General features: G+C 45.5%; 1 protein-coding gene across 4 annotated transcripts in view; it reads left to right on the top strand.

The window, feature by feature from the left end:
• The window catches only part of LOC144146045 (monocarboxylate transporter 12-like), a 34,317-nt gene extending 14,488 nt beyond the window's left edge, over positions 1 to 19,829 (top strand). For 3 of the 4 annotated variants that reach the window (XM_077677970.1, XM_077677969.1, XM_077677971.1), the window contains exons 2-5: positions 14,278 to 14,518; positions 15,094 to 15,237; positions 17,183 to 18,037; positions 19,126 to 19,829. In XM_077677970.1, coding sequence (XP_077534096.1) covers positions 14,278 to 14,518; positions 15,094 to 15,237; positions 17,183 to 18,037; positions 19,126 to 19,658 — 1,773 coding nt within the window. In that variant the 3' untranslated portion in view covers positions 19,659 to 19,829. Of the gene's footprint in view, positions 1 to 3,661; positions 3,716 to 14,277; positions 14,519 to 15,093; positions 15,238 to 17,182; positions 18,038 to 19,125 lie in introns of all 4 variants that reach the window. The other variant, XM_077677968.1, reaches the window with a different exon arrangement.
• Positions 19,830 to 21,573: the final 1,744 nt, after the last annotated feature.

Here is a 21,573-nt window from a genome sequence, read left to right as displayed (position 1 = left end):
GGTCCCTGGCCTCTGTTCGTAATTCTGGCTTACGAAAGAAACGTCATGCTGCTTTAGTTTGGAGTCCACGCCAATCTTGCTTAATCGACGCCCTTGAAGCCACCCAGAATCACGCGGCGGGGCTCGCTCTATAACTTTCCAGTACAATTTCTCCGCAAGTATTACTAATATAAAATTATCACTGCCCCATCGATATTAGACCCCGTAAATCTTCGACGAAAACTGGCCAGCATCTGCCTGTTTCATAAACTGCATTTCAATGGAGCTTACTTACATGTCTCCTTGCTTATTCCAACGATTCGAACTTCGCGCCGTCTTTTCAATTCCTTCGGTGATCAAATTTTTAGAGGTTGTACAAAACTCTTTCAACGAATCTTTTCTTACATTACCGATCAAGGATTGGTATCGGCTTTCAGATGCTAGAGTCAATAAGCGCAATCGCTTTAAGTACACTTTAATCGCTTTAAGTTTAAGTTTAAACAGTACACGGAACACATTTCAAAACCATACCGTCATGATATTTATGTATTTATTTGTTTATTTATTTATTTTTCTTACTCCCAATCTTTTGAGGGATTATTACAGGACGGGCAAAATATTACAACCTTTAACATAATACAAACATACAGCATTTACACGTACAACATTTACAAAATTTGAAGGAGACAGTATCTGTTTGTGCACGTATATGTGTAACAGCTCAGTATTATTACATCACAACAATCATGCAGCTGCAAAAAGCGTCTGAGATACTAAGAACAACAAAAAAATAAAAGTACGTGTAAATGCTGTATGTTTGTATTATGTTAAAGGTTGTAATATTTTGCCCTTCCTGTAATAATCCCGCATGAGATTGGGAGTATGAAAAAATAAATAAACAAATAAATACATAAATATCTTGACGGTATGGTTTTGAAATGTGTTCCGTGTACTGTTTAAACTTAAACTTAAAGCGATTAAAGTGTACTTAAAGCGATTGCGCTTATTGACTCTAGCATCTGAAAGCTTACGAAAGAAACGTCATGCTGCTTTAATCTGGAATCCACGCCAATCTTGCTTAATCGACGCCCTTGAAGCCACCCAGAATCGCGCGGCGGGGCTCGCTCTATAACTTTCCAGTACAATTTCTCCGCAAGTATTACTAATATAAAATTATCACTGCCCCATCGATATTAGACCCCGTGAATCTTCGACGAAAACTGGCCAGCATCTGCCTGTTTCATAAACTGCATTTCAATGGAGCTTACTTACATGTTTCCTTGCATGCTCCACCCCGAAGTGCGCAGGTGAGTTTCCAGCAAAGACGAAAAAGTTTCCTACGTAGGACTGCATGTTACGGAGGAAGGCAAGTTGTTGGAAAGGATAACTCAAAACAATCGGTGTGGCATTGGTGTTCTCGAAGTGTCATTGAATTTGTGTGTCGTGTTGATCTGGTTTCTGTTTTTGATATATACTTGGAGCTGTCCATGTTTAAATGCTTGCTTACTAATTGGTGAAACATTTTCTGCCGAGAAAGTTTTGCTCGCTGTTTAAAAGTTATTATTCCTGCTTAATCTGTGTATTAGTGGTGTAACCAGTATCTTTTTTATTATTTTTTGCACTGCTATGCCAGTTTGTATTCTGCTATTAGTTGTGTAACAAGTACTATTATTGTTATTAATAACACAAACTTTCATTAAAAACAGGTTATGACCTGTTTGTCCTCGCATGCGCGTTTTGGCCCGTAAAAAATGCGCCGGTCAACAGGAGCGAGCTTTCACGACGCCCTGGAGAGGGCCGGAGCGCCGCGTTATGTTGCCAGATTTTGTATGAAGTGGGTGCTTTTATGCGCGTATGTCAGCCACATCAGTCTTTGCCGCCGATTTTCACAAATGGACACTCCTTTCTTTATAGTGACAGTGCGTAGTGCTTTGCCTCAGGATTGCTAGGCGCGGTGTGAGTGAAGTTAATGGATACTGAACACACCACAAACCACCACTCAAAACAAGCCTTAGTTTGAACGAACACGTTTCCTACACAAAAATATCTAATAAGCATACTCATTGCCGTCAGCACCGCTATTCGAAATTTCGAAACGCGTGACAGCTTAAGCGAAGCGTCAAGTAATAACATAAAAGCCGACTGCTCCTCGGAACCACGCTATTGACGGATGAACGAGATTCGTATTCATTGCGCTGCAACACAAATGCCTCCATTATCTCTCGCGTCCTCACACTCGATATGAGAAGGTAATAGTCTCGTCCGGAAGAACAGGACAGGACGTGCGTCCTCCGGATTACGAAGGCTAATGGGCTTGGCAAATCACTCCTATAAGCATTCCTTTGTTTATACTGATTCTTTGATTCAAGCAGCAACCTTTTTTTACATACGGGCGTGACGGTAAGACCAGGATCCAAGAGTAAACAACTGTATTACGACAAGGCATATGCTTCCTTCCGTGCTTTATTCGAAGTCTTCCTTCCACCACGTTTTCTGTTTCTGAGCGCAATTCGGGAAGAAGGATATCCAGCATACTTTGCATAGACAACGCTACTTTCGCGCGGTTCCAGGAAGTGTAATTTTCAGCGAACCTAACTTTTGTGCACGTTGCGGAGCACACAAATCTACGAGGAATTCTTCATTTCCCGAGGCTCTCCCGTGCGCAGTCTCAGATGTCGCAGAAACATCTACGGCACCAGATAGACCGGCTGCTGAAAACTTTCTTCAAGGACGGGTTTGCACTATTCAGTAAACCAGTATTTTAAAAATAGAAGTGCAGTGCCTTAGGTTTTTGGGGGCGTATCTATATGCGGCAACGGTATGGGGCAAACTCGCTGAAATCTCCCGACTGACGCGGACATTGTAAAATGCAGTTTTTAAATCAACGAACGAAGTACCGTATCTTTAGGAGCTCAGTGAGGGAGTAGTTGTTATCAGCGCTAAATGTCGTTGCTAGCGATGCAGGTGTTCCGTCGCTAGAGTCTCCGGTGCGAGACGATCATCCACATTAGTACCTGTCTATAGTGGGCCCATTCAGATGGTGTTTGCGCCCTACCCTAAAGAATATGAATTTTATCAATTTTAACAGTTTCAATGTATATGAACGTTTGACCCATGCCAATATACTTTTTTGGCAGAATCGTTTAATGAGTGCAGCGCCTGTACTGTCTTTTTCCCTGCTTTCCACCTCTTCCCTGCGCAGTTTTTCCCCCGATATGTATAACCAACTATCCCTAACTCAAGCCTTAGTCATCCTAAAATAATATTGGCCCGATTGTTGAGGTGCCAGTTGTACATTCATTAGAGTTCTCATCCAGTCAGAGGGCAGCCAAGACACCAAGGGATCTGGCGGCGGCCTCGGTCAGCTTGATGACTTGTAGTGGTGCTTGGTTCATGAGGAAAATTTCTTTCTATCGATCAGTGCTAGTGATAGCACTGAGCAATACGATGTTCGTGGTGAAAGTAGAAGGCTTATGGGCAAGCTCACACCATGTGCGTAAGTGGAGAGGAAATTTCGCAACGTTTACATGTTCCTGAAAGGTGCGGTGGAGCAGTGTGTGGTGTGGGAAAAGGTTACGTTGAAGCAACCGCTATGCGCCAGATTTCTACCGATATAAAAATTAGTTCACCGTTAGATAAAGCAGAAGGAGCAGTTGTGTAATGTTGTGTAATATCTTTGTAGATGACCAGCCTGTCCCGCCCCTCCTATGTTAAGTGGCTCGAGATCTTTCCCAAGGTCAGTCCTGTTGCTCTATATTTGGGCGCCTCGTGAGTCGGCTCCTTTAAATTGAGGGACGAGTGGGTCGGTGGCCAAACAATGCGAATGCGTCGAAGTTCGTCGCAGTGAACGCACGGACGATTTTAGCTGCTTGGTTTGAAACCCGTCTTACTGCGCACTTAAGGATAACGGGCTGACACAGTGATTGTAGCTTATATCAATATCCTGGCGAGAGCAGGGGCGGCTTGCCACCCTGCTTCGGAATGTCGTGCAGGAATGGATGTTGCGCCTTCGTGCGAGTTTATCGCCACTGCAGCTGCCGCTGGCAGGCGTCTACGTAGGCGACGGCAGGATGGCTGAAGTATGGTTTGCGGATACATTTAGCACTGGCAATGCTTTCGAATTACTAACTACCTGTCATTTTCAAAGCGGCATATACGAAGCAAGTTATAAATAATGATGTGCAAACCCACGTAATAGTATACTCGTATATAATACATCGCCATGCAAAAAACGTCTGTTCGTTGCTGGCAGCCGGCGGCGCGTAAGGGCAATGGTGTGTCTATAGGCCTCCATTACAGTGCTACGGGCTGCATGTTTTATTTGCAGCTGATGTCATCCGGTACAGGAAACAGAGACGAATGATCCCCGCGTGCGGGCAAACCGTTGAAGGTCAGCGTTGTTGCTTAGGGCGCCATCAGTTCTACATGACTAGTTCGAAAGTGAACTTTAGGAATTCGCGCCAAGAAATAAAATTAGAAATGGAATATCCATTTTTCCAGCGAAATGTTAATGGTCGTCATAAGGAAAGCGGGGGGCAACGGTCTGCCTTTCCCAATGTTATAATTGAGTTAGCTGAGAACTTAATGAGGGTAAATTAACTTTTTAAAGAGCAATGTTTCTGTGTCATGGTAAGAGAAGAGCCGGCCAAATAAAGCAATCGGATCGTGGACAGCATGATTCAAGTTTTCGACAAAATCAGAAAACTTTCGTCCAAAGCATCGCCCTGCTGCGTTGTAGGTGGTTGCATATATTAGCAGCTGGTAAATTCCGCTTGTTCCGCGGCGCAATATTTTTATATTTTTCTCCGCTCCTCAACCTCTGAAAAAATATTCCTGAAAACTTTATTATCCAGGCTGGCTTTGGATTCCCTACATATCTGCAATTGAAAAATGGTCGGACAGGTTTTCCGTTGCACGCGTTGGCAATCATACAATTCTTTTTCAAGGTTTAATAACACATATTTTGAGGTGGTCTCTAGATCAACCATAATTGTTAACTACTTGCGCAGAAATTTAAAATTTATCAATTTAGTATTTCATCCGAGTTTCATAAAAATATCCCAGTTCTATCCAGTGTGAAATTTCCTAAAACAGCGGAGCTGTGGTTCTGGTCTGTCAAATCCAACGTAAACGAGCGCTCGCCCGAGACCGGCAGCACCGTCGCCGCGCAAATTCTACTGTTCACTGCGGGACGCTGGCTCTCCTGTCACTCCCCTAGCGCGAGGACGAGAAACCATCCTCTTCCGGACCACCGCGCCATCTATCGGTGGGTCTTGGAAGCGCTGGTGAGGCGGTTCTCAGGCCCACTGATAAGGCCGCCGGCAGGTCTGGGAGCCCGCTCCTACCCATGCGTGACGCACGAACTACAGCAGACGCACAAAAAGGCTTGACACACTGCAGCTCTGTTGTCAATAGCCAGTATGCACTGATCCTTTCATGCCTGGCATTCATCGGTATTAGTTATCGACCGACACAGCGCATAGACCAATCAACGTTCGAACGTTCTTTTTTTTCTGTTCTGCAAAGTTTTGACGGAAAACGTGCCAATTGTCAAACAAAGCAGTGAGCCCCGATCATGAAAGATACGACACACGCATTTACTGACAGGCTTCGCAGTGTGCGTCCTGGCTGAGCGTGTTATGTGAGCAGCGATTTTCGAAATATGTTTTGTTCTCTGAAATCCAGGTCGTCGTCCAAAGTGCCCCAGCAGGTTAAATGACGGCAAACGACGTTTACCGCGGCACGTGGCAAGGCTGGAGTGTTGCTTGAAAGGTCGCGGTGTAGCCGTCGATTCGGGTGAGCTATTAGTTCGGATGCGAAAAAAAATAAACGAGGCGCAGAAATAGAGGCACAGGTACGCCCCAAGCCTGTTGTAACGCAAGGGCGCTGACTGAACACTTGCATCCGGTTGGCACGCTTACAAGGGCACGTAGGAATATGGCTGTGTTCCACGTAGCGAGGGTTCTCCTTCTTTTGCGGTGGTCGTCATGTTTTATAAGTACTTGTGGCGATTTTATGGTCAGTGGAGGACGCGAACTGGTGGGTCGTTCGTGCACAACAATCACTTCTGGAAAAATACAGCTGAGAAAAAAAAATACAGTCCCAGATGCTATAAATAGTTTTCAGTATGAAACAAAGTGATAGGTCTTGCAAACGTTTCAGTTTAAGGCGCCGAGCGGTAAGGGTCATAAACCCTCAGTGTTTTTTTTTAGTCTTCCATTTTCAGTTTGACGGGAAAAAAATTCCGTAAAAAATGATCTGCACGCATGTGAGTCAAAGCAAAAAAAAAAAACTACCCAGCGTAGTGATTGTAACGCAAAGTATGCCTAGTCGGTCATTGGCTGAATTCATATACATATAATTATATAACCGCAGTATTGTAAATCCCCTGAAGGATGCAACTGCCAACTTCGGCAAATAGTACGTTCCTAAATCGGTGAATGATTCTGCACTTTCGTAGGGAACAAAAATTTCTCATGCATTACCTGCACCGCCGGAACCGAAGTCAAAAGGCAATAGCGTTTCTGCGAAGCCAGGCAACACTCCATCTTCTTAATTTTTTTGTTGGCAATTTCTTGTTTAGAACACTCTCGGAGCATTTCCATTTAGTTTCAAGTTGGTTGCAATACCCGTGCGACAGCACTGGAACATCAGAACACAGTGTTACCCCTTTCACAGGACCCAGTAATAACACTTCAGGTGGTATACGGCGATTTACCCGGTCGGTACTGGTCAGTTAGCTGTGTGCCGCATTTACGCGCAGGCCGGGAACAGTCCCATTTCTTTCCATACAAAAGGGATGTAAGAGGAAACGTCAAGAGGCATAAAAGTCGCTCACTACAGCGTCGTCGATGCGGCCATGAATTGCTTGCCAAAAATTCCCGTCTCTGCAGCATCGCAGCGTGTCCTGCTTTTTCTTGTCTTCCTTTTTGCGTCAAGGGTCGAGCTACTTTCCTGCAGAAAATGAACCAACTAGCACAGATTAGAGCTATACTGAAGCATCAACTTCTAATAACAAGGCAACAGAATCTGGAACATAATTTGAATCCTCATCAATACCGGTTCATTTTCACACGCAGCATGTGGCAGCACTTTGGCGACACATTCCAGCTAAACATGAAGAGACCTAGTGGCATGTGAAGTACAAAATCTTTTTTTTAATTGCAATTCACCATGAAATATTTAGCAAAAAAAATAAAATGTTCATACAGAATATATTAACTTTCTGAAAAACACAACAATACCGCCCGAGCCTAGTAAAATGTGCGAATGAAAAAATGGAAGAATTAATTTATTTAGCACAGGTGTGATGGTGTGCCCAAGTAAGGGAAAAAAAGTATCTACAGGGAGAGCGAGAGTTCTCATGGCAGGAGATGAGACTCACGAGGTTCGTACATTATGCACGCGGAACCTATGTTGGTTCATCTTCACGGGGCCGCGCCAGCACAGGACAAATTTCATCATGGTCAGCCCAGGGAGGTGTTGAGGCCTCATTAAATGTGGCCCGCATTTGTAAGGTGGAAACGTAAAATACAGAACTCATTCGGCGTTCAGTGGTAAGTCTGGTGGAGTCCCATGTACAATGAAGAATAGTGGATCGATCGACTCCACACGAATGACAGGCGGAGGGGAAGGGGAATGGATGTGGGCCCTCAGATCGTCTCTAACCCTAGCGGTGAGTCCACGTACCTGACGCGGTTTTCGCAGGTGGTGTGTATACGATTCGTGCTTGATGCAAAAGGGCTTGGGCAGAGTGGGATGACACGGGGTACTTGAGGTGGAGGTCTATGAGTGGCGTGGGGTCTTGTAGTCGGCAACGGCGTTCGACGATGTTTGTCTGAGCTGTTTGCAAGGTGGAACACTCATGAAGGCACTGGGAGGAGTGAATGCACGCAGAAGCCATGTCATCAGCCTTCTCGTTGCAGGGGTTATTTTGGTGTTCAGGTGCCTAATTGATGAGCACTTAAATGTTGGAGATTGATGTAGTAGTTGTTGTAGTGGAGCATTTAATGGCGAGTTCTCTATGGCCACCAGGGCCGGATGAGTGTAGGGCATACAGACACCCCAGATATTCCGGCAGATGCTGATACCGCATGAGTTGTGTGTGCGGGAGGGTGGTGATGTCCCAACAAAGGAGGGTAGGGGTCATGTGGATAGCTCTCACTTTAGCGCAGAGGGGGTCAATTTCCGCTGCGGGGCTCGAAGTAGGCCTCACTGCGTTTGCTGTCGTTGAGGACGGTGCAGGCTACAGTAGAATCAATCTGAGTCTGTGGAAGCATATGCGCAAGTGACGTGCCTTTAGCGTCTCATGGGATGATGATAACGAACTAGGAATCTTGGTTAATGTCGGTGTGTCTTGCGGGCTTTTAGAGCTCGGCGTATAGTTTACAGGTTCTGTCCATCTCGACCGTGGGTCTCGGTCTGGTGTGGCTGGGGTAACGGAGCGGTCGCACGAGTTTATTTGTACGAGTTTATGGGCCTTCTGCCTTGATTGACCAGAAGCCCCAGTTGAGTGGCCTGCCCGGGCGAATGCGAGACGGGTCAACATCGGCAGAAATAAGCTGAAGGCGTGGAGGTCGGGCAGAGTGGCATGACAAAAAAAGCCAGTAATACTTAAGAAGTTCGGAACAGTACATGGCGAAGGGTTTGAATCCTCCTCAACTGTCGGCTGTGACCAGTCAAACGTAGCGAGAACGTAGAGTAAATGAAAGTACACAAATTTTCATCCACATTTATGTTTGATAGTATATCTGATTTCCTGATCTTCCCTTCGTTAGTAGTATCTGAAAACGTGCGTTCGAAGTGTGGTGTGCAGGACCAACGTCAGCATTATCCTGCCATTTACCCACGAACGTGGTTTTAAGCCGTTTACCCAGGGCTCTCCCACACTTTCACTGAAGCTCCTTCCAATTTTTAGGCGTACATGGAGACATAGCTTCAAGAATTTTGTGTGATATACACCCGTACAACCACAGTAGCAAGTCATCTTACTCTTCTTGTAGCATGCAGCCTCCTTAAAGCTATACTTGCGGTGATTTTTGGAAGGTCACACTTAGTGGATTCTACACTGGCCACATTGTACGAAGCACAAGCTTTTCTGGCGCAGTGAGAGGCTTATGCATGTACACTCTGCTCCAATTTTACGCGGGACAGACATTGGTTACTCAAAATAAACCTTTCCGCTGTCTGGTTGCCAAGCCCTTGCAGAAGATAGAAAGATAATTTTTAGGTGCGATTTATCGCCAACGAAGGTATGAAAACCACTGGCTAGCAGGGAAGCAGACAAACTGCTTTCGCAAGCTTAATCCGTGTTATCACGCTATTCCCTTTACCGTGCAGCACTTAAGCCTTCTTTCATTTGAGTTCTTTTTCTTTGTTGTCGCAGGGAATTTCAGCACTGGTTTCTTCAAGCAGAAATACCTCACGCGCAGAAAAATAAGTAGTGAGACAACACGTAAATGAGTTCCTTCCTCTATAATTCTTTAAATTCTACGGCAAAGAAATTGCCGGCATTTGCATTTTATTAACAGCGCAAAAAAGTAGTTTCCTCTGAGGTCAGTACACGTGCCATGGAGAGCTCCCCAAATATATCATATTATTCTTTCTATACGGTGTAATTAAAACAGAGGAACGTCTTGACGTCGAAAGAAAACGCTTCGGTGCTGTTTAAGGATTTATTGGAACTTGATAGTCAGTTATACGTTGTTTTAGTGTAACGTTACTGTCCCTAAGAGATGTTGTCCTAGACAACAGCCCAAATTGGGAAAAATAAATAATATTGAGTAGCCTGAAATTTTGGGCAAAGCCGGTGCTGATGTTCGCGAAAAATAGGGGCTGTCCCATAACAACGGCTTTGTCTCATAACAAACTGCCTGTATAAACTGAAGCGGCTACCAAATAATAAATTCAGAGAACTGGCACTTTCAGCCTGCCTATAAGTGCACGTCTTTCTCTGTTCCACGTCAATGCATGTCCACGAACTCTAACAGCGAGGAGGTAGTTGTACCAACCAAAATGTGGGTAACATGTCAGTTCACGTGCAGGTGTCTAGCGGACCGAATATCATTGCTCTCAGGAAACGCAGGCTTGTTTCAAGGTTAGTGTTGGTAGAGCAAAGCAGGTGGCCGTTGAAGTTGCGTACGAAAATTTTCACATTGTGGGGTCTAAAACGGAAACGCAGCCAACGATAAAAACAGCCCTCCACACACAAGTACAAGCGCACTCAGTTTTTTCGCCTTCCTTATTCACAGAATCGTACGAACACAACACGCACCAGACTCTGGAATCGAGTTTCAGATGCTGTTTTAGTTTCGCTGAGGAAGAATGGGACCCAATAAAGCAGACTGAGGATCCCCTTCTTGTCTCTTCTACCAGCATTTTTTGGCCCGTGTGAAAAAAAATAATAAATGGTAAATAAACTGACAACGAGTTTTTTAATTTGAATCGTACTGCGCAATAAAAGTTGCCTTCCTTGATGTGGATCCAACAAAATTCTTTTGATATATATATATATATATATATATATATATATATATATATATATATATATATATATATATATATATATATATATATATATATATATATATATATATATATATATATATATATATATATATATATATATCGACTGCATAACGCGAGGGAAACAGGTTCGATTCCGACCACGGGAAGCGATTTTTTTCTTTCCCTTCACCCACGACCATTCAACATCATCGCCAGAGAACGTTAGCTTTCCTGCAGGGCGTATGGGGTTACAAAGGCACCTGTGAGGGCACCAAACCTGCATTTTAAAAATCCTGGCTACAGACGAAAACTGATAAGCTGAGGAATCGCAAGCTACTCGAAGTGACCACAAAAATAGAGGTAGTCTTCGTTGGTCACTCCGCCTACAGCGGAGACATGTCGGCTGTTGCAGATTTTCGGAAAGGATATTGGTTAATTCATGCTGGTAAATGCGTAGAGCTTCGTCAATTTCGTAGGTAAATTTCGTATACGGATCATGCGGAACAAATACGGAACGGATCACGGAACGAATATGGTCTATTTTTTACGCCGGAGAATAAGGGGCTCAAGAAACAAAAGCTCAAAAAAGCTCGATAAAGCTGGGGAATACTGCTGGGAGCAGGTTAATTTTGAGTAACAGTCACCAACAAGTCATGAGCAACGCGCTGAGCTGCCGCGGCTGAACTCCCGTTGTTTGCGAAATCTGACTGTGTGAGGTCAGACATCCAAACTTTATGTTCCAGTCAGTCATATCCAACGTCCCGAGGCTGTACGATCCGCAGCGCACCTGTCCCAACTTCTTGGCGACATCGTATACCGTAGGTTTACCACAAATTAAAAAAAAATGCGTGTGCAGCTCTGAATGAACGTCCCTCAGCTAAACAGTCGTGCGAACTATCTTGGACAGCGCTATGCATTTTCATAAATAAGGCGATAGCTCTGATTTTTCCCTCAATGCTGAATCCGCGTTTAGTTATAGCCTGCTACTGCTAAGGTTGTTAGGTACAGTAAGAATTCAGAGTCCAAAACCAGAGCTTTCAAATAGTATGTAAAGGTAGCAACGCTTGAATACTTGTCCAACTTGCGTTGAAAACGCACGTGGTAAGTTAGGCGTGGTTCATCTTTCGCGCTCCCACAGCAACCTAACCTTATGTTCAGCTTTCGGGAGATTCAACATACCGCCGCATTCCTAGTCTAAGTGAAACGACAGAAACTTCGCTCGACCGAACTGGCAAAACTCGACGTTGTGGACGTGACTGACAGCTCTGTTGTTGGACGTTTTGTTACGTTGACGTTTTGTTTCCGCTTATCAGGGCTTCTGATCTGTTGAGGTGTTCAACTTGCGTACTAATTTTGTGCGGGACCTCAGCAGTATATTTGTATGCACATGTACTACAAAACTTGTAAAAGCTTGCATTTGCACACACAATACCTACGCCAGACTGGTACCCAGCCGATAGCGACCACCAGTTCCTTTAGCCTGACGTATTTCAGATCAAAGGAAAGAAATTGCAGAGGACATCCACACTTACAAAGCTGTGGTGTCATCATTGTGCTTTCTTTGTATCTTTTTGTCTCCATTGCTATGAAGCAGCCTAGGTCAATAACCATTGTTGGACTTATGTTTAGCCTTAGTGTTTAATAGCCCTAAAGTTGAGCAGGACGATGTACCAATGATGTCACATTTACACTAATGGAAGGTGCGAGTACTAGTTGACGACGGAAAACATAAACGTGAACCGTTAGGCCTAGTCTCTTCGCGCATACACGGCATATGCGTTTCCTCATTTCCTAACATTATATCTCTGACACTGGCTTCACGGTGTTTCAAGCAAACGTCAATCTTTACGTCAAGCTGCGGGTACTTGTGGACGAAGTAAGACCTCAAAGCGAAACGATAGCTGAATATGAAATGGGTTCGTTTTTGCGTACCTCCCAGAAAGGGTAAGATAACACTCATCTGTCACTGTGTGTGACTATGAGGGAAAGAAGTCCAAGGAGGCCATGAAGCAAACGAGAGTGATTTTAATCAATTTAGGAAGCAGAGTGTAAATTTGGGCTTGTTGGTGATGCATTCTTGTAGGCTAAGGACGATACAGGACGATACAAGAGATGAGACGAGGACGAGCGCATACACGCCTGCGGCGTTTCATCATTTCCTAACACTATAGCCCTGACACTGGCTTAACGGTGCTTCAAGCGAACGTCAAACTTTACGCCAAGCTGCGGGTACTTGTGGACTAGGTAAGATCTCAAAGCGGAACGTTAGCTGAATATGCACTGGGTTCGTTTTTGTGTACCTGACAGAAAGCGCTCGTCCTCGTCTCATCTCTTGTCTCGTCCTGGGTTGCTCGCGCTTAGCCTACAATTAGCAGGTCGCAGTTTATAACAATATTTGCATTGAGTGAGGGATTGCAAGTGAAAATAATTTAGCTACCAGCAGTTGCATACGGAAAGAGATGAGCAAAAGTTGTAAGAAGCAGAGACAGTGCCATCTAAGTAAAATGCTGTTCTAAAAGGTGCCACTGCACCTTTTATGCGGGGGAAGGGTATACGAAGCACCGCAGTCAGCCGCAATGTAAAATTTTGATGTTGCCTGCTCGAGTCATGAATTGCCGTCTTTACGGATTATCAAATAGACAAAATTATGGTGTCTGTTAAAACCACTCGTATAATTAATATACTGCACATTCATAAGTGCTCCAACTGGCTGAACTATTGGCCTTTTTAGATGCGAAGCATCTCAAGGTCGGGGCTATGTCCCTCCCTTGTTGTTGCGCCGTCCACACCCCCACTGCGCATACTCGGCTTGCTGAACGCCCGGTGGTGTCTTACCCTTTCATGGCTCCTGGAGTGACAGTGTTGCCGTTGTCTTCCTGGGCCGTCACGAGACGAGCACGCTTCACGCGCCTTCGACGTTTCATCGTCGTCGGCGGCGGCGTGCGTCGGCGAGTCTCGGCGGGCCGTGATTACAAGCAGCCCACAACCATCCGGGGAACGTGCATCGACCTCATCTTCAGCAACTTTAGGGTTCATCCACTACAACAGCCCTTGACTTTACATTTCACAGACCATAAGGCGGTCATAATCAAAGCGGAACGCCAACCATACTCAACGTCACCGACGTTGAACATGATGATAATAATGCCTAAAGACAAAATCATACCACGTACAACGTCTCTCTCTCTCTCTCTCTTTAATGCCTTTCCACTCTAACACCCCCCTTCAATAAGATTACGCCATCTTCCCGTAGGACGCTTATGGTCGAGCCTGTTCCCTCCCTTGTTGCACCGTACACACCTCCACTGCGCATGCGCGTCTCTCCTCCATTCATCTCCTCACAGCCGTATAAACCAGGTGTGCACACGCGCTGCGCGCTACTCCACTGCTCATGCGCGTCTCTCCTCCATTCTCCTCCTCACCCTACCCACGCTTCTCCTTACTCTAACACCACACACCAACTCTACTCACACTACTTACTTCAACTCTACTTGCACACCAACCAACTGTCACTGCTGCTTCGCATCCTCCTCAGGGTTCCCCCCATAGGAAGATGGTGAAATTTTATTTGTCACTTTCAACTTCTCATACCTGCTTCAAAGCGGTTGCGTATATTAATTGCCCACAGAGTTTTCGGGACGTCAGAAAGTTTTAGCTCTCAAGGAACTGCTCAAAGCTACTTTCGCCAGGAAATTGAGAGATTACATGGTGGGCTTCATCTGAACTAAATACATTTACGTGGATTTAAAACGGCCGCCTCATTTCTGCCTCGCCATTGTTCCCGTTTGACAGGCACCCGTCAAGGAAGGCGCGGAACCAAACGATTCTGAAGATGCCACGACTGGTGCTAGACAGACGGAAATGCGGTTGCACTGGCACGTGACCCTACTGGCTGCCCTGATGGACTTCGGTCAGGCGGCCATGTTCCGGTCTTCCGGGTTTGTCTACGTCGTCCTCATGGAGCACTTCAACGTCGACCATGGCACCGCTTCCTGGCCCGTCAGCGTTCTGGGCACGGTTGTCGACGCTGGCGGTAAGCCTCAAAGAATTGCAAGTGAAAGAGACTAGGGTAATTCGTATTAGCATGCAACGCCCCAAAAACACATTTAAAGGGAGTCTAACATTCTTTCAGAGTAATCCCGTCTTTTTTAGCATCACCTTAGAGTCAGAATGAGGCTGAATAAGCAAAGTGTTGAACTTGACGTTCCACCCGCCCCAATGCATTCTTGGGCCTGAGCGGAACATTCGAAATTGCTCAAAACTAAAACACTCGCCCTTGCCAAAAGATTTGGTGCCGGAAATTGGCTTCCGCACGATATTCCGCCGTTACAGCAGTAAAATGTCTTGCATTTTTGTGCATGAAGGGGTTAGGAGGATACTAAATTGGCCTGTTCACCTTTATGTGATGTCATAATACAATACACATCAAGCACCTAAATAGCTAATTTCCCAATTCATTCACTGCAATATTGGTGTGTGGGCCTGGTCCTTTCTCTGGCGCCTGTCTTTCCATTTGGAGCGTTTTTCTAGCTCGAAACCCTTCGACTACTGCAAATGCGGCAGTTAAGGATTAAAGGCTTAAATGTGACTTCTTCCATTTTGATGCAGGAATCCTGGCCGGTCCATTCTGCCAGTGGTTTGGGCCCGGAGTGACCTTGAAAGCTGGCGCTGTTGTTACGGCAGTAGGGGTGATTGCCTCAGTGTTTGCTCCCAGCATAGCATGGATGACAGTAACACTTGGTGTTCTGCATGGTAAGCACTACTGAGAAACCTAATGGGGCACATCCGTGGTATTTTCGCAGCATGGTTGGATCTGTGATAGTTAAGACAAAGGTATGCCGTTTTTACAGAAGCTTCCTTGTAGCCAAATAAAAGAGAACAGTTAAAATTACGAATTTCACACCGAACGTACTCAATCTTTTGTCTGGCTTCAAGATAAATGTTTTTTTCGAATCCCGAATATATTCTTCCCAGTGTCCAGGAGGCGTAAACAGAAAGGTTAAAACAACCGATTACATCGAAACTCTTTACATTATTATGATTTGTTCTAAATACAACACCTGTCTTTCCCATTTTTGCCCAATACGGTTTTTCCAGGTGTGAATGAATATATGCGCAGTTCTATACATGGACTTCAATAACTTTACCGCAACATGCCTTGGTAAAATCCTTAACCGTAACCCAAATGGCACAACTGGTGGACCCGCTTGTGTACTTGCAGGCTCATTAAAAGTTTTTTATGCAGCGAATTTTGATCTTTTGCTGTAAATGAACACATTATGGGGCAGTCATCACGAAATTGAAGTAGATGACGGAAAAACTAAACAAAAAAACTTTGATTGGATTGCTCTCCCCGCTTCACCCATGGCGGTGGCTCATTGTCTGAGGCGTTGTGCTGTTGAGTACGAGGACGCGGATTCGAATGCCGGCTGTGGCGGCCGCGTTTGTGATGGAGGCGAAAAGCAAAAATGCCCGTCTGTACGAGATTTCGGCGCACATTAACGATCCCTAGGTGGTCAAAATTAATCGGGAGCCCTCCACTACGATGCGCCCCTGCGTTGCATCGGTGCGTTAAACAGTTCAATCAATCAATCAATCAATCAATCAATCAATCAATCAATCAATCAATCAATCAATCAATCAATCAATCAATCAATCAATCAATCAATCAATCAATCAATCAATGAAACAAGCAATAAATAAATAAACAAATCAACCAATCAAAATTCTTCTCGCTTCAATGTTATATGTTCAGTGCTCTTCCAACGCAGGCTCATTTTATTCCGGCACTTAATACCTGCTTTTTGAGTTTGGTTAGGAAACACACGCACATTGTGGACGTGATCTCGCATGCTTGTTTGTTTAAATGGTGCTAATGGTTAGGTTGTAGGGAAGTCGGTACGATTGCTATCCAGTATCTCATCCATCGTACGGACAACGAGAAAAACTGAGTGATTTAGCATGCTTACATGCCAGCAGAAATAAACTCGATAAAATGGGCGACATTCAGCCATTAAAGGATTGGAAAGATGGGTAAAGTAAAATGCAACTTTCAAAGCACTTTAATCCTGAAAATCTGCTTGGGAATACCCTGAAGGTACTTCTTCTGTCCCTTATGTTGTTTGATAGTGGGGTTATTAAAGCATGTTACCAACTGATATTTAGTGTGCGCTTCGGGGAAATGGAAATATAAAGGGCAACTTGTTTTGCAAGAACGTCCGTACACTCGTGCAAGATGTTTATTGTCAGCATGTAACATGTTGAGCTTAGTGCACAGGTAGAGTGAGTGGTAATTGATCAAAGTACACTGCGGACACATGAACATATTGTCACACTAGATTTAATCGACTCGATTACAGCTGTTATTACGGGCAACAATTATGAGGTTATTATTACGGTAACAATTATGAGGCAACAACTATAGGGAATTTTATGTTGTGCCAAATGTTTCGGCGTTTAATTTATACGTCGACGTAAGACAATAAACTATGTGAGCCATATTTTACAATTGCTTACCTTGGGCATATCGACCCCATTTTCACCATGCAGAATGTGGAAAATAGTGAGTGTGGCATTAGCAAACTACCAACAATTGCTGTTATTTTTTTCAAAACTTCAACCACCATTCAATAATAAATAATACGAGAACTGCCGCAGTTTTTGTTCAAGTTCTCTTTTCTTGTACACTTCCACACAGGCGCTGGGGCCGGAACCGTGAGCACGATGCTGCAGGTGGTGCTCAGCATGCGGTTCGTCAAATACCGTGGCACGGCCCATGGTATTATGTTCATGGGCACGATCCTGTCATCGCTTATCATGCCTCAAGTTCTCTTCTGGCTGGAACACGCCTACGACTTCCAAGGTTGCCTCCTCGTCTTTGGCGCCCTGCTCCTGAACCTTATTCCTTTGAGTTTCCTTCTGCGCACGAAGCCAGCTGAGCCTAGTAGTTCGGTGAACAGTATCGACAAATGTATCGGCAACGGTAATGGACAACATCTTGATATCCATATCGAAGACTTCGGGAACACAAAACGTGAATCATCCATAGCGTCGTCCTCTTCTAGCAAAAAGCCCGGTGTTTTCGAGAGCGCACGCACTATTCTAAAGCTACCGATGTTCTACGCAATTCTGGTGACATGGACTGTTATGTGCTACAACGAGGACATCTTCCTCACGACCATCGTGGACTTTGCAGTCGACAAGGGCGTAGAGAGACACTGGGCTGTGCCGCTGCTTTCTTATTTGTCCGTGACGGACGCAGTTGGACGCATCGGACTTCCGCTGCTAGCCGACAAGAAATTCATCCGGCGCAGCACCCTGGTTCTGTGCAACGCCGCTTGCACGGCCATTTCTGTGTTGCTTCTACCGCATACCCAGAGCTACGGTCCTCTGGTCGCTGTGACGCTGTTCGTAGCGTGCTTCAACGGCTGCGGAATGACGATGCATGGTGTCCTGATGGCCGACTACATTGGCATCGATGACCTCCCCGTCAGCTATGGTGTTGCTGGAATTCTGGTCATTCCCCTACTCCTCGTCAAATCGCTGCTAATAGGTACGGAGCTCGAACATGCTGAAACGGTGTTTAGGGAAAACTACAGGTTTAGTTGATATTTCTCTACAAGAAAGCGTGGGTCTGCACTTGGCTAAATTTCCAAACCTCACCACGTGTGCAAGAGCTAAAAAAGAGTAAATAAACCGCGTCGTTTTAAGCCGTGGGCATCTACCCTCAACTTAAGCCTCCACTTCAATGAGGCAATACGTGTTCGAGAATCCACTGGATGGAGATGAGCGAAGTGTCGTTGTTTGTTTAGTGCTGTTGCTAAGCTGAACGGATAAGTTTCTCGGCCTAACAGCATCAGGATAAAGTTTGATTTTCTACAGCCCGACTTGCCTCATTATACGAAAAAAGGTTTTAATTAAAGCTGTCCCCATTTCACAGGTTTTTTCAGCTACGCCATCAGTGTCACTACGCCGGTGTATTTCGCGACCATGGTCACAGCCTACAACAGAAAAACGTTTAGCTCTGTACTCAATGCGTACCGCCTGCTCACGTGGGCAAAAATGCGATTACACGGTAATGCCCCCCTATGCGGAGGCGAGTGCGATTTTCCTAGGAGGACTGCCAATGGTGTTAAGGGGAAGCGCGATGGCTGCCATTTCCCTGAAATATTTGCAAGTTCACGCCCCCGAATGCGCCAGTTCTCCGGTTAGAAAAAAAGCGGGTTGGCAGGCATTTTTTCTCTTTTGAGGGGGGGGGACGAAGGAGGAATGACGTCACTAGAGAGCGCGATGAGAATCTCACTGACTTGCCGATTGCATAGCGCGTGCTGATCAAATGATCGTCAGGTTCAGATATCAAAGTCCACCAATTTTTGCGGGCCCATGCTTATACTTGTGATTAAGCAGACATCAGCGAACTTGCCCAACCTGAGAGTAGTGTTGTGGCACTGTCATAATTTCCTTTGCGAAAAGTAGTTTTAAAAAATATAACTCTCAATACACTTTTCTTACCTACCCATACTCCTGGTACGTGCTTCATGAGTGTTCTTGATACCAAACACGTATTCAATGGACCTTTCAGAGCACTCAAATATTGCAGCTAGCCATTGTAAAAAAATGTGTTTCCCTTTTTGCATACAGGTTACTTTCGGGACACACTGGGCTCCTACGACAACCTATACAGAATGCTTGGAGGAATGCAAGTGGTCGTCTGCGTGTTGTGGCTGTTTATCACTTACCAGGAACGCCGGCAACGATCATCGTGGAGTGGATCGAGTGAGGAAGAACAAGAGACGCGTAAACCAAAAAGTACATACGAAAAGTCTGCATCTGAGGACTTTTGCAAAGTCGTGTCAACTCCTCTTCCCGTTGAACACCAGGCAAATTACAGAGCCGACCGGAAGCTACTTCTGAAAAATAGCACGTTGTGTGTAAGAGACCTGAACAGTGGTTCACAGCGTGTCGCCATCCCGGGTGCAGTGTGCTCTGGCGAGCTCGTGAACGACGACCATCCACCTGCGAAGATCGTGAACTTGCGCGAGCCTGTACGGACAACGGGCTATTCGAATTACGGAAGTGTAGAAAAAGTCAACAACGAACGAAATTCCGGCTTGCCCCTAAATGTGCGCGAGTTTCTTTATCAGGGTCAGTGCAGCACAATACGGCAGCAGTGAAATCCGTACGTTGGCCTTGAACTTTCCACTTGCATCACACAACTGGTGGAAGTGGAACGCTGAGATTGTACAGAACATATTTCTGTCATTTAACCTATTTATATTTGTACGCTCTTATAGGATACTGAACATAAAGTGTTGGCGCTGTATAATAGGCGCCAGCAGAAATGCTGCCGACTTTGTGTATTTTGTTGCCACACTTACTTTATGAACTTTTCTAGGTACGAATAAGTTCCCTGAGACAAGTTAAGAGCACCGGACGGCCAACAGCAATAACCATCCTTAAAATTACAGCATAACATACGGACCGTGTACATTGAGGCCAGTGTTGTCCGTTATGGGATTTTCCCGTCTTGTGAAGCCAACATATATTTTATATTTGTCCTAAAAGTAATACAATATGGTGCTTTATCAGCTTGGTTTTATTCTTACATTGCTGTTATACAGATTACCACTGTCCCACACACTCGTCTCTTGAAGACCACATCTGTTTCTATAATCAGCATAAAACGACACGTGATTACGAGGAGGGTGCGGAACAATATCAAGTAATAAAAATTGTAGGGTATTTCTTACCAAATTGTAAGAGACAGTGCGTAGAGTTGTCAAAGGAAGCAGCTTGCAGTAAGCCCAACGCCCTTAATGCATGAGAGTTGGAACAGCAACAGACGCAGGAAAGAATAAAAAAGACAAGAAATTAACCACCACCTTCCCACCTTCAATCACCGCTACAGCTGCCCCTCTTGCTCCGTCCAGAACACCACATACCACCTAGTCTGGGAATGCCCCGATGCGCCAAACCCCTCCCTTCCCCTTCCTCTGAGCAGTGGTAGCGGAATCTGGCCAGTTCACGGTGCGAGGACTAGGAACGCCTCATTTCTCTACCCCAGGGTGCTGCGCTGGCTCACGGCTTTCTGTACTGAGAGAGCCACTTACTTTTATGTCCAATAAAGTGACGTTTTTTCCTCCTCCACCTTCACTTCCCAGCCTAAACGGGGGTGCGTGCAAAGCTCGACCACAGTGAAAACGAACACAATCAAAAACAAAGCGTAGTGACCGCAAAACAAAAACGAAAACAGTTCTGCAAAAATCAAAGTGGTATGAGCGAAGCCAAGATGCAAAACCATCTGTCGACCAAAACCCTTCCATTTCGCTGACGTTTACCCGAACTCAAATGTTTAGTTAGGTTATGGTAGATGATTATTCTGCAATTATGTGGAACGTTTACACTATTCAATGGCTGCCCGCTCTTCAACCGAACAAACCACACGTGGCCTAACCATGCAGCGCTAGAAGGTGTACTGCCCGACGAGAGCGAGTGACCAAACCTGCGATGTGTCGTGATGCGAGCGACGGCGCTGATTGGCTCCCATTGTGGCGTGATATAGCGCGACAATTTTGCACGCGGGCCCGCGCCAGCTAGGTACGGCGACCGAGAGTTGTTCCCGAACAGCCCGTGGATGAAGTTGGCTATAACGCGAGGCGTTCAGGCGTATATCAAGGGGGGCACCGCCAGCACCGTATCTCAGGCCAATCCCCATCCAAGACTGGCTACATGTGAAATACTTCAAGGGCATCATTATCGTCGTGGCCGTCCTTAGAACACTTAGCTAAGGCTTTGCCGCTGGGCGTTTCGGCGTTTGGCACCACCGACGGGGCGAATCAGCCAATAAAAGCTTCGTTTGAGAGAGAGAGAGAGAGAGAGAATAGGCTTTTAATAGAGCAAACGGTGGTCGTTAATTTAGCCATCACTCAGTGGTATGGGTTCGCCTCTGTTCAGGTACACTTGGGCCTTGGCTGACCACCTGGCATGGGTGACCAGAAAGATCTGATCAGTGTGACGGGAGCGTGTCAGCAGGCCCTCCCTTGCTCTGGGGAAGGGTTGAGATTCGGGGTGAGCGATGGGGCGTTTTGA

Source organism: Haemaphysalis longicornis, unplaced genomic scaffold, assembly GCF_048455015.1.
Source record: "Haemaphysalis longicornis isolate Haplotype H1 unplaced genomic scaffold, Haemaphysalis longicornis Haplotype H1 scaffold_7, whole genome shotgun sequence".
NCBI lineage: Eukaryota > Metazoa > Arthropoda > Arachnida > Ixodida > Ixodidae > Haemaphysalis > Haemaphysalis longicornis.
The sequence above is the reverse complement of the archived record's forward strand: the minus strand, read 5'-3'. Positions and strand labels throughout refer to the sequence as shown.